Source organism: Taudactylus pleione, unplaced genomic scaffold (genome assembly GCF_031769625.1).
Source record: "Taudactylus pleione unplaced genomic scaffold, aTauple2 ptg000451l, whole genome shotgun sequence".
Lineage (NCBI taxonomy): Eukaryota > Metazoa > Chordata > Amphibia > Anura > Myobatrachidae > Taudactylus > Taudactylus pleione.
The window spans coordinates 6,692,673-6,706,940 of record NW_028284853.1 but is presented as its reverse complement, the minus strand read 5'-3'; the positions used below and the strand labels follow the sequence as shown (position 1 = coordinate 6,706,940).

General features: G+C 45.2%; 1 protein-coding gene across 1 annotated transcript in view; it reads right to left on the bottom strand.

Annotated features, from left to right (window-relative positions):
- LOC148505544 (glucagon receptor-like) overlaps positions 1-14,268 on the bottom strand; it is a 110,903-nt gene that overhangs the window by 23,016 nt on the left and 73,619 nt on the right. The window contains exon 11 of the mRNA XM_088448186.1: positions 11,237-11,325. Within this exon, the coding sequence (XP_088304312.1) occupies positions 11,237-11,325 (89 nt within the window). The remainder of the gene's footprint in view (positions 1-11,236; positions 11,326-14,268) is intronic.

Here is a 14,268-nt window from a genome sequence, read left to right as displayed (position 1 = left end):
GAGGTATATATATAGGTTTAGAGTCGGACACATCTGCAGCCTTTTTTCCTTACGCCCGCGGCATCCTACTTCCTTTGCATGGAATGGGTATGGAGTCCCGCTGAATAGCCGCCAGTTCATATCCTGACGCCGGCAGCCTGAAGGGAGAAGATCCCGACAGGGCAGGTAAGTACTCTATCCCTACCACTCTCCCCCCCTAACCCTCCCTTAGTGGTGCCTAACCCTATCCTCCCCTCCCCCCTAGTGCCTAACCCTAACCTCCCCCCTTACCGCACCCTAAACCTAACCCACTCGGGGGTGCCTAACCCTAACCTCCCCCCGTGGGTGCCTAACCATAACCCCCCTTACCACACCCTAAACCTAACCCTCTCAGGGGGGTGCCTAACCCTAACCTCCCCCCTTGGGTGCCTAACCCTAACCTCCCCCCTTACCGCACCCTAACCTAACCCTCTCAGGGGGGTGCCTTCACCCTAACCTCCCCTCGGGGGTGCCTAACCCTAATCCGCCCCCTAGGGGTGCCTAACCCTAACCCCCCAAAACCTAACCCCATTATGCTCCCTAAACCTAAACACACCCCCCGCGCGGCTAACGCTAAGGGCGCCCTGGACTTACCTCATTCGGGCTGGCATCCTTTGGCGTTTCGGTGTCGGGATTGAGATAGGCATCGGTATTTCGACGCCTATCTTAAGTCCCTTTTCAGGATTTGGATGTCGGTATACCAATGATCCAAACGTATGCATGTGGAAGCCCATCTCGCCCACTGTTTTTTACTCCATAGCCGTCAACAGTGGTATCTGGATATGCTGAGTGCAAAAGATAAGTCAGAAACAGGTGACCCATCTCTGTCCCCAAGTTACCATCGAGCACGAAAGTTGGCCCACACGCCCCAAAAAATGGAACTGTTCTGCTGCTGTGCATCAGAAAGGCCCTTTTTACTAGAGAAGTGCTCCATCGTTAGACAAATCAATGATATCCATGAGGTACATACACATTTACGCTAGCGTCCTCAGAATCCAGACTGTTATTTCCATAACAAAAGGAATGAGTTATATGGACTCTTAGACTAAATAACATCTAGCTCCCCATAGGCTATTAGGGTGCCTATCTCTACCCTTTATAAAGTGCCACCTCATTACATCCTCCTCCAGTGCCAGCTCTGTGTCTGACAACCATTAAGTGTGTATTCTATACATAATTTTATTCAAAACCTCCCATATCTATCCCGTGTTTCCCTGTGATAGTGTTCTTTCATTTGTTCCCACTTGTGCCGGATACCTGACCAAAGGGCCACGACCTGCTTGCTGGGTGAAGCTTAAGTCCAAATCTCGCTTGGAGGGGTCACTGGTGAACACCTCCCAGTAAGTTAGACTCTGCGCCTTTGGTCAGGTCTCGTCAACATCCTGGACTAGTGGATGAGGAAGACACTTATCCAGGTCTCCTGTTCCCTCCTCAAGTTGGATCCACGTCTTCTCCAACTCAGTGGCAGAGAACACCCTAGCCTGATCGTGACAAGCTCTCTCCTAGAGCAGAACCGGCTCTAGGTGAGAGCTTGTCACGATCAGGCTAGGGTGTTTCTCTGCCACTGAGTTGGAAGACGTGGATCCAGCTGTTAAGTGACGCCCCTCTGTGGGGGTATCACACAAGGACCTGCTTTTGATTTGTTATATGACCTTTTATTTGTATATATCCTTATTTATATGAATGTGAATCAGTGCCCAATTTCTCACCATTTATATTTTATTTGGTTCTTTATTTGTTACAGCACCTTCCAGATTTAGGGAACTACTGTATGTATCGTCTTTTGTTTTACTTAAATCATAGGAAATTGCATTATCCACATAATTTAGAGTATCAGGGCTATGTAGCAATAGCTTAAGGAAGGAGATATCTCCTGCAAAAGGCTAATTAGCACTGCAGACTGCAGTCCCCATTATTCTCAATGAGGTCTGTAATCTGACTCTGGGAGCCGAGCTCCAAAAAGCATTGTTTTTTTTTAGTTTGTTCCCAAAAAGTTGGTGTTACCCAATTTGTACTTATGGAGCAGAGGTGGCTCCGCCTTCAGTGCATCCCAAGGCTGCCTCTCCTGCACATGTGACTGGAGTCAGTGTCGTGGGGCAGCCTCACGGGAGCCAGGCCGAAAAGATGGACAATCGTTGGAAAGGAGGACTTCAGTGGTGAGGGTAAGGCAAGGTCATTAAGAGGGCCATGGGCTGGTATATAAGGGCATGGGAGTGCTCTGTGCATATAAAGGGGTTCACTGAAGGGGCTCTGAGGCTGGCATAAAAAAGGGCAAAACTTAGGGTGTCCGAGCCTGAAGGGGCTCTGAGAGCATATAAAGGGGCATGACTGAAGGAGCTTAGGACATTTAAAGGGGCATGACTAAGGGGGCTCAGAGCATTTAAAGGGGCATGACTGGGTGTGCTCTGCAGCTGGCATAGAAAGGGGCATGACTGAAGAGATTCTGAGTGGCATATTACCAGTTGGGAGCATTACAGTGTGGTATATTATAAATTGGGCATTACCATGTGGCATACTATGAAGCTGAGACACTGCTGTGTGACATATTATGCATCTTATCACAGTAAGCAAAATTGAAATCTAAAATCCTTCAAAATACGTTTATTTTAAGATTTTTTTAAAATTAATTTTAGTGTTTCTTAGAATAAGTATTTCTCAGTAGAGAACCCCCTTACCCAATTACTGGGAGTCTAACTGTGTGAAAAAAAATGGTGACCCGCTTTTTTATTTTCTAAATTCGGCACTCCAAGAAAAAATTGTGGATGTCCCTGCGTGAAGGCATTCTCGCAGGAGAGTTATCTTGCGATCCCTCTCTTGCAGCTTATGTCGTCGTCCACCTCCTCATTGCCACGCATGTGCAGTGTCATAACCAGCAGTCTAGTGGTAGCGATAACTATTACTTCAATGCCAAGATCTTACACTGGGAGAGCCTCTCATTGGAGCTGCTGCATCGGCAAGAGAATATTAATACGTATCACCTATAATTAAATAAAATAAGCACATCAATATGAATTGTACAGTGATTATTCATATGTAAACCCCTTACTCTGGGACAGGGGTGACACAACATTTTTTAGTTTGGAGAGGAAAAACAATTTCATTTTGGCACCCCTAGATATATATTTATATGAGCATCAATGAGGGTGTCGGGGGTGACACGCACGGTGCCACAAGGGGCATGGGTCGAGGGTACAATCAGTGGGAATTGGGGGTGCCGCGAATGGGGTGGCGTTTGGGACCAAGGAGGAAGAGAGAAAGTACGAAGAGGAAGCTAAGGGGTAAGAGGGGAGGAAATATAAAGTAGGAGGGTAGAAAGGTGCAGGGCTGGTCCCAGTGGAGGGGCCAGACCGCAGTTACTAGCCACTGTAGGGGTCGGAGCTAGGTGGAGGGAGGAGGTGGAGCAGCTAGAAAGGGGATTATCTCTGGGCCCAGCTCCATGTTTTTTTTTTTGGGGGGGGGGGAGAGTTGCCCCCTTTCCCCCTCTGTTCCGGCGCCTATGCTTTGGGATTATCTTCTCACCCTTGTAGTGTGGTGATAGGGATGAAAAGGCATTGGATTACTCCTTTTTGGCAATGCAGTTCCTTTGACTCATCCTGGTAATATTATCTTGCACCTTTAGACAGTAGCTTTGTACTTATTCTTTTTTAAAGGTACAATACATTGCGATCAGCCAGGATGCACAATATTTCATAGCAAGGATGAAGTACTGAGAGACAAAGTACCTTGCTCAGGCAAGCAATGTTTTTGTCAGGTTTCTGGATTCACCCCATACAGACAATGAGACTGAATAGTGAATACACAAGTGGTATAACACAAGCCACCTTGAAAAAGTACAGACATGTGTTCCAGATCACAGTGCCATACACCGCTGGGTATAATAGTATAGCTGAGCGCAGGAACATAACTCTCTGTGGAAGCCTGCTTTTTAATACTGATATGCCAATAACGTATTGGGGTAAAACAATGATAACATTGATTATCATAGAACTGAATATCACTTGTGGCCACTGTTTGGATTATTATGTGCTCATGGTCCAGCAGTCTCCCGACACCTACAGTAAGACGTCTACAGCTGAGATTGTACAAAAGGCATCTAGGAGGACGTAGTAATTACAGGGCATCTCAAGGAAGAATGTCAAACAATTCCATGAAGGTATTTATTATGCTGTCCCTTCTGGAAGAGGTGATGAGAGATAGGTGCCCATGAGATGCAACCTGCTGTGACAGGACCTGTCATATAGAAATAGCACCATAATCACAGAGGAGTACTAATAGCACAATTAACTCATAGGAAAAGGGGGAGGAAGAGATCATTTCCTCCATTGACAGACAAGTAATCAGAATTGCACCTGTTTCCAGTGAATAAATGAGCTTGAGGAATGTTGATCTTGGCTGGGATACCTTGATTTATGACATGCCACGGAGCATATATATCTCATTACATGTATAATGTTCTTTTTCTACTTTCCTATCTATTTTCCACTTGTAGTAACTCAACTTAATTCTGTATATCATATTAAGGATGTTTTAGGGGCATTTCACCAGGGTCAGGCAAAGCACCTATAGCACTAGCCAACTGGTTATAGATGTACAGTAGAGGAGAAGGGGGTGAAGTTAGTGGGTGCAGCTAGAGAAACCCATTAGAGCAGAGGTTCCCAAACTCCACCATTCTATATCACGTTTTAAGGATATCCATGTTCGAGCACAGGTTCCTTAATTAGTACCTCAGTTAATTTGATTTAACCATCTGGACTCAAGCATGGATATCCCCAAAGCCTGGACTGTAATGGCGGAGTTTGGGAAACTCTGCATTAGAGCATTAACGTGTTACCAACTGCACAGATTAGTTTGGCCATCCAAATCCTGTGTGTCCCTAAATAGTTACGTTTAGAGGGGCTAGGAGAACTTCCAGGTAATCTGAGCAACAGTGGTTCTGAAATAGTTAAGAGCTGTGGATTTGATTAACGCTGAAGCTGCACAGTACAACTTCTATATGGCCTGGGGTTCAGGAGGGCCTATATGTGCTGTCCCATCTACTCCCAGAAGGCCCTGCTCATGAATTATGAACATGTGCCGGATCAGGAGCATTGCACAGTGTAGACCCTTATGAGCCAGATGGAAAAGCATCAGACCCCCTTTTCCCATCCCCTCCCATCCACCCCCTCTGTCTGTTGAGTATTATATTGCTGGATAAAGCAGAATAGAGATGAACTGATCTCTATGCATTGTCCTGTATTAGATCCAAACTAAGGTAAATGATACACACAACACGGAGGTTGGACAATATTATATAGGCGTCATTTTTCCTTGTTTGCTGTACTCCTCCACATCTCCCAGAGGAGGCGTGAAAAGGCGGAAACCACAATATAACCTCATAGTTGTACATATTAATCGCGCTATCCGCTTGTCCTCCTCTTGCAGGCCTTTCAGGTCTATCCCTGAAGGCAGCGGACTCCTGCAAATATAAAGCCAGTGCTTTTCTTCAATTATATAATAAAGCTATTGATAGACAGTGTCAAGTTACCAGTACTCACATAGAGTAAATAACTCTAATACCCCTTTCAAACTGTAGTCCATGGACTATGGTGCTGCTGCGTTATACTGTGGTCACCAGACTATAGGCTATACACTGTACTGTGGTCACCAGACTATAGGCTATGCACTGTACTGTGGTCACCAAACTATAGGCTATGCACTGTACTGTGCTCACCAGACTATAGGCTATGCACTGTACTGTGGTCACCAGACTATGGGCTATGCACTGTACTGTGGTCACCAGACTATAGGCTATGCACTGTACTGTGGTCACCAGACTATAGGCTATGCACTGTACTGTGGTCACCAGACTATGGGCTATGCACTGTACTGTGGTCACCAGACTATGGGCTATGCACTGTACTGTGGTCACCAGACTATAGGCTATGCACTGTACTGTGGTCACCAGACTATAGGCTATGCACTGTACTGTGGTCACCAGACTATGGGCTATGCACTGTACTGTGGTCACCAGACTATAGGCTATGCACTGTACTGTGGTCACCAGACTATGGGCTATGCACTGTACTGTGGTCACCAGACTATAGGCTATGCACTGTACTGTGGTCACCAGACTATAGGCTATGCACTGTACTGTGGTCACCAGACTATAGGCTATGCACTGTACTGTGGTCACCAGAATATGGGCCCTGCGGTGTCACTGGGATCAGTGAAACCCGGTGCGACTAATAGACCCCCTGTGTCCAAAAAGGGGCGTGACCTCACTGGGAAGGTTTAATCACTCTGGGGGCTTGCGCAGCACTCTCAGAGATGCCGGGCTGCACCCAGAAACTTTCTCTGCACTGCTGGCTCCTCCTCAGTGATCGGGAGCCGGGCTGTGCACACTAACGTCACAATGCCGTACCCCGCTCCCAGTCACTGAGGAGAAGCCGTCATTTTGGTGTCACCTCCTCGGATAATCACATGAGTACATATGTATTTTTTAATGAATAATATGCATGTTTAGCTCTTATAAAATTCATGCAAAGCCTAACATCATCTGCAAATCTTTTATTTGAGTTATTGTCATTAGAAATACGGGGATGATTTATTTTATGTATTATCCAGGTTATATTGTTCACCTGGGCGTAGACCCTCCCTGCATTTGAAAATTAACTAGTGAAGGGGTATTTAATTACTTTTGGGAGATCCCTGTATACCCTGAGGAAGGACCTATTTGGTCAGAAACGCGTTGGTGGTGAAGGGGGATATTCTATCAACATGGACTCTTGCCAGCTGGTGGACTTATCTTTAATCCACTCATTCCGGGTGAGGAGCATCTATTGAACTGTGAGACCATTTGTTAGTGGAGCATCCCACCTGGGGGATTACCTTTGGTATTGCCTGTGCATTTTTTATGAAGTTTTTTTTATTTTGTGCAATACATTTTTATGGAGAATATTCTAACCTTTGAATGCCGTTTCATCAATTCCTAATATGAGGTCACTTTTCCTGTTTGATATGTGATTGGTGGCACAAAGAAACCTTTTGAGGAACATCTATACCTGCACCCAGGTAAGCTTATTCCCAAAAGGGCTACTGTTGTGCTATTTGTATGCCTGCTGCAAATATGGGGTGAATATCAGATACGTTTTAGGGAACGCATCTCACTGTAATTAGGTGAGTGGAAAAAGGGTCTCCGTTCTTGAATACAGAGCGTATACAGACTGTGGATTAATTGTATGCTGTTTTTCTTCTCTGAGAGTGGTGTATTATCAACATCTGAACTTAGAAGGGATCATCTTAAAGGTGGCGCCTTTGGATCACTCACATTCATGGCCATAGCTAGGGTAGTGCGGCCGGTGCCATCGCACAGGGCACCACAGGTCAGGGGGCGCTGTTTGGGCCTGTCAAATTTCTGTATATATCATTCTTGCTTGTAGCTTCCTCTTATTTCATCCCCAGCCTCTCCTGGCCTCTCCTCTCTCTTCCCTGGCCCTTCCCCATGAAGCCATGGCCCTTTTTTGGGTGCATTGTGTCCCTTTGAAAAATGAAGGGGGCGCCAATGCTCTTTCTGTCACAGAGCACCAAAAAGTCTAGTTACGGCTCTGCTCACATTTCTACTTTCTGCACCACTGCCATGTCTCCAATGCTCCACCACCTTGTCTCCCACTCCCTTCAGCAGCTCTGACACTGATTGTTCTCCCATAAGATGGATACCCAGGGATGCTGAGAGGGTAAGGGAGCGGGTTCTAATTACGCAGGTTTGGGCTTGTTTAAGGGGCCCAGCAGAGGCTGGGACAGCTATGCAGGGGTAAGAATGTGCTCCTCCTTGGCATGCAACGCCACTGTGTGGCACCGTGTATAGATGTTTTAGTTGTTTGTTTTTGTCGAACCACCGTGGCCACACTCCCAGGATTTGTCCATGGCCTTTCCCGTTCCCTAAGCCCGCCATTGCTCTCTGCAGCCCTGTGGGTACCGCTTCATCAAGTACTTAATTAACTCCCCTCCATCAACTCACCACCGCTTGCTCTGTAAAGCAACAGTGAATTGCCATCTTCATGCTGCTATTACTTGTCCTGCCCAGCTTGTCAAGTTATAGTAATGTTTTACCAGTCCTACTGTATGTACCTATGCCAGTGGTTCCCAAACTTTTTTGAATCATGGCGCCCTAGAGTATCAGCATTTTTTCCATGGCACCCCTGGGCCAAAAGTATCTTATTGAGTAATTCAGAAAAAATTAAATGAAGTAAATTGTGCTTCTATGTCACCCTTAGATCCAGTTATGTGGTGGCTGACAGGGCTGCGCTTCTTTTTGTCCACATATGTTTTGATTTGCAGTCATTAGCACTGGTTTTGGCTATTACACTGACTAAAAATAATTTTATTTGGGACTGGAACACCAATCCGAGGCACCCATGCAAGTGCCCTGAGGCACCCAGGGTGCCGCGGCACTCCGTTTGGGAACCACTGACCTATGCTATGGTTACCTGCCTGTTTGCATAATGCACTCTTGCTTGTATGCGCTGTTATATTACAATGTTTTTATGTGTACCCTATGTACAGCACTGCATACACTTTGTGGTGCCATAAATAATAATAATAATAACAGAGCCGTAACTAGACTTTTTGGTGCTCTGTGCCAGAGAGAGCATTGGTGCCCCCCCATTTTTTAAATAGGGACATAAGATAGAGCACCTGAAAAAGGGCCATGGCCTCATGGGGAAGGGCCAGGGAAGAGATAGGGGAGGCCAGGAGATGCTGGGGATAAAAGATGAGGAAGCTACAAGTGAGAATGATAATAAACAGCAAAATTGACAGGCCCAAACAGCGCCCCATGCCCTGTGGTGCCCTGTGCCATGGCCAGTGGTGTAGCGTTTAGCCATGAAGACCGGAGCATGTGTGTGCTACCGCGCCCCCAACTGTGCCAGGTAGGGGACATGTCCAGCATGTAGGGGCAAAATAAAAGAAAATAAAAATAAACATTTGGGGTAGCATCAAACTGGGAGATAGAGGGCTAGATATATTCCAACCCACTAAAGTAATTCCACCAAGTAAAAATAAACCACACAGTAGTGCCCACAATTCACATATGCCACACAGTAATGTCTTTTATTAATGTTACGCCACAGTAGTGCCCCTTATTCACATTGTTACAAAATAATGACCGCAATGCACGTTATGCCACACATTAGTACCCATTAAGTTGCGTTATCCCACTGTTTGGGCAATTATTCACATTATGCTAAACAGTAATCCCCACATTTCATATTATGCCACAGTAATGTCCATAGTTCACATTATGCCATAGTAGTGCCCCTTATTCACATTATGCCAGAGATCAGTGCATCCTTGTTGGGGGCGTGGTGTGGGCAAAGCCATAGGCGCTGCTCCGTCCACACCATGCCCCTTTTCTGGAAGCACTGATCTCTTTATGTGTTTCATGCTTAGCTCCGCAGGTGCTCTGCCCTTCGTCGGAATGGCTGCTCTCCAGCGCCCTGGCCAGAGCAGGCGCCTGGAGCAGGTGCTCCACTGGAGCCACCCTCGCTACTCCCCTGGCCATGGCACTGATCGCTCTACCCTAGTTACGGTCCTGAATAATAATAATAATAGACAGCTTCCCATCGTATGCCTGGCCAATGAACAGACTCATCAAATACACATATACTCTGTCCCTTTAAGGTGTTGCGGCACAGCCTTACTGATGCTGTGTATGAAAACTGAAGAAAATGAGCATTATAACAAAATATCACATTTCTTCAATTCTAGCTAATGAACACTATAGCGATGTTCATTAAATTGCATTTACATTTTACTCAACAGCACACTGCAGCTTCTGATGAAGCTTTCATAAAAATGTCCGGCTAATTACCCATAATCCTTCTGTTTCTCTCCCATTTATGTGGCAGAATTCTGTATGCGGTTGCAGAGAAGGGCTGTATAGATGTGTATACATCACTGTCCAGGTCACCGTTACCTTGGTGATTGCATAGTCTTCTTATGCACACAGGGATTTCTATCCTAACAATATTCATTATTAATTTGTGCTTCAGCAATTCCTAATTGCTAGGTAACTTGGATGGTATATATATATTTCACCTCATTAAATAATGCCTACTTTAAGTTGTACATTAAATATGCATATGTTTGTCATCCACTTAACAATGTTGATTATAAATATAACAAATATAAATATTTATATATGAATTTCTGCTATGTAAAGGATAATTTTGTATAACTGTACATTATTCATTATTGTGTTTAGGGAGAAAACGGTTGCATAAAATTGCCACAAGCTTATGAATAATTAATACACAAAATGCTACAGTATCATTTATGACCACCAGGGGTCACTGCATGCAAACTGAATATTATTGTACAGTGTAACTTGTAGTCTATACTAGGGCAGGACTTGTATATGCCATAGTTGTGTGTATATTATATGTATGCTATGTATATACTGTAGAACATGTAATATGACATTTCACATAAAATAAGGTTAACATTTTGCCACACGAAAACCATTTGTGTTAGTAATTCTGTTATGTCTATTGCAGTGGTTCTCACACCCCACACAGATCACGTTTTCCAGGTCACTTATCAGGAGCACAGGTGTATTCATTACTCACTGACACATTTTAATAGGTCCACAGGTGGTTATAATTATTTCACTTGCTATTCTGTGAAGAGACCTGGAAAACATGCACTGTGTCGGGTCTGGAGGACCGAGTTGAGAACCTGTGGTCTATTGCATTCCTCACCCCTCTCACTCCTGGGCTTGCCACAGTTGTTTCAGACCAGCACATATATTTTCCAACATCTCCAATCCTGACACTTTATAGATATTTACATTTATTTTTGAGACACAGTTACTGAACACTACACTATGGGGGCTAGATTGCACACTGTTCCCTTATATCATGTGATATGTTATATGACTAGCTACTGATTGATGTCCTGTGTCCCCTTACACCTCTCTACGATGTTGCACTGTGGTGTCAGGTGCTGCTATATGTCTTTTGCTATAATAAACTTATCTGAGGTACATCAGATTTCATTGCTTAATAGATAGGCAGCCATTAAGGGTGAGTTCATTGATTCATAGACTAGAATTGCTGAGGTTTTACAAGACACAAAATATCCTCATTAACATTTACCAATTTCATCTAGCTGTAACGCACTGTATATAGGTACAACAGGTACTGTAGCACATGCAGGCTTAGATGATTTTGATTGGTCTCACCTCAGCTTGTAGTCAGCATACCCTTTCTGATTGGCTCTGAGCTTGGACAATATCATTTTCAAGATCCTCATGAAGATTAGAAGGTTAATCTGAGGATGGCACAGAGAGGCAGGGATAAGGGATATGTCACATGGACGGATGTAGACACATTAAAAACTAGCGATTTACTGGATTATGTAATGATAAAGGGCCTGATTCAGCAAGGATCACAACTGCGATTACAAACTCTATCGGACGATTGTTGCATACTGTGCATGCATACGCATCGCACTGCGCGTGTGCGAACACTCCACTGCGATTGGGACTGCAATTGCAGTGGCTACGCAGACCCATCGCAGAGTGATTGACAGGAAGTGCCAATTGTGGGAGGTGATGGGAAGTGGTCAGCGATACGCGGGTGTGCCAGTGCGTTTGAACGCCGTTGCATGGGCGTGCATAAATTATCCACTGCGATGCCGTACACATCCTGAGTACTCATAGAGTGCAACAAGGTTAGCAATTTCTGAGTAAGGTCAGAGCTTGTGCAGGTGTGCGTGAGGCTGCGATGGTAATCGATGTTACCGATGGTTTTGCAGTCTTGCTAAACATTACGGATGTGTGTAAGGTAAGGTGGGCGTCCTTATGTAGTGCTGCAACGGCATAGAGATCGCAGTGGCATGCTATTGCAGTGAGACTGCGGGCGTAATCGCTATTGCATTCACAGTTGCGATCCTTGCTGAATCAGGCCCTAAGAATGGAGCAATGACTCAGTGGTTCCCAAACTTTCTTGAATCACAGCAATTTCTTGAGTATTAGCATTTTTTCACAGCACCCCTGGACAGGGTTGGGTTTCTGCTTGTCCACATATTTTATGATGGGCTGCCACCAGCACTGGATTTGCCTATCACATGGACCATAAATATTTTTAATCTAGTCCTGGACCCAGGACTGGATTAAGGGCCACATGAGCCTGGGACTGAATATGACCATGAACTTATTGTGGGAAGCGGAGGTGTGACCACTGCTGTGTTGGTGAGGCCAGTGCCATGTGGGTGTGGCCAGTACCATGTGGGTGTGACCAGTGATGTGTGGGTGTGGCTAGTGTCATATCGGTGTGTACGCCCCCTGCACTCAGGCCCAAAGTCTTCCTAAATAAGTAAAACTAGATACACTACCGTTCAAAAGTTTGGGGTCACCCAGATAATTTTGTGTTTTACATGAAAACTGACTTTTATTTATCAAATGAGTTGCAAAATGAATAGAACATATAGTCAAGACATTGGCAAGGTTAGAAATAATGATTTTTATTTGAAATAATAATTTTGTCCTTCAAACTCTGCTTTCGTCAAAGAATGCTCCTTTTGCAGCAATTACAGCATTGCAAACCTTTGGCATTCTAGCTGTTAATTTGTTGAGGTAATCCAAAGAAATTTCACCCCACGCTTCCTGAAGCACCTCCCACAAGTTGGATTGGCTTGATGGGCACTTCTTGCGTACCACACGGTCAAACTGCTCCTAGAACAGCTCAATGGGTTTGAGATCTGGTGACTGTGCTGGCCACTCCATTACAGACAGAATGTTATGTTCTGGGTTGTTTGTGGACCCGGGGTGGTAGCAGGAGCGATCACAGAAACGGATTTGAATAAAAAACTACTTTTTTTAATAAGTGCTTGAGTAGACATAAACTATGGCAGTAAATAAAAGTCCAGGAATATATAAATGTGCACAAGAGTTCTGTGGTGGGAGTAATGGGTTAATGTCCAAGTAGAAACAATTAGAGCTGTCCAGGTGTGCAGGTAGTGGGACTGAAAATAAATGACCAGGTATGCAGGTAGTGATGCAGGAAAATAATAGCCAGGTATGCAGGTAGTGATGCAGGAAATAATAAGCCAGGTATGCAGGTAGTGAACTAAGGCAAATGAGCAGGATGTCAGCAGGCTCAGGCACTCAGGTATGGGCAAGGGTGATGGAGGAAGCGGGGTAGTCCAGCGGAAGCTAGGAGCTGACAGGCAGACTGGCAGACACCGAATTCACAGGAACAGGATAAGCACAAAGAACTCCCTCTCAGCTAGGCTGAGATACACGTTGCACTGGCAAAGAAGGAAGGCACTGACCCTTCCTAAATACCCCATGCCGTGCTGTTACTGGCTGGAGGGAACATGTGACTCACCAGGATTGGCCAGCCGCATCACATGGCCAGGAGGCAAGATGGCGGCGCCCATGCCAAACGGAACGGAAACGCCGCCAGGCCTTACCAGCGCAGAGTGACAACAGACCCGCACAACAACAAGCGCAGCCAAAGCCCCCCACCAGACACCAGCTCCGCCACCAGACAGCCTGCGCCACAACGACCTCACAGGTAAAACCCGCCTAGCGCCATGCTGAAATATCCTGGCCGTGACACAGAATACCAGCTGCCTGCCTTCCTTATTCAAAATCCCTTTTACCTTGTATAAATTTCCCACTTTTCCAAACACCTCAAACTTCGATTCATCTGTCCATAACACTTTTTTCCAATCTTCTTCTGTCCAATGTCTATGTTCTTTTGCCCATATTAAGCTTTTCCTTTTATTGGCCAGTCTCAGATACGGCTTTTCTTTGCCACTCTGCCTAGTAGGCCAGCATCCCGGAGTCGCCTCTTCACTGTAGACGTTGACACTGGCATTTTGCGGGTACCATTTAATGAAGCTGCCAGTTATGGACTTGTGAGGCATGTATTTCTCAAACTAGAGACTCTAATGTACTTGTCTTCTTGCACAGTTGTGCACCGGGGCCTCCCACTTCTCTTTCTACTCTGGTTAGAGCCTGTTTGTGCTGTTCTCTGAAGGGAGTAGTACACACCGTTGTAGGAAATGTTCAGTTTCTTGACAATTTCTCACATGGAATAGCCTTCAGTTCTAAGAACAAGAATTAGCTGTTGAGTTTCACATGAAAGTTCTCTTTTTCTGGCCATTTGGAGAGTATAATCGAATCCACAAATGTGATGCTCCAGATACTCAACTAGCTCAAAGGAAGGCCAGTTTTATAGATTCTCTAACAAGCAAACCTGTTTT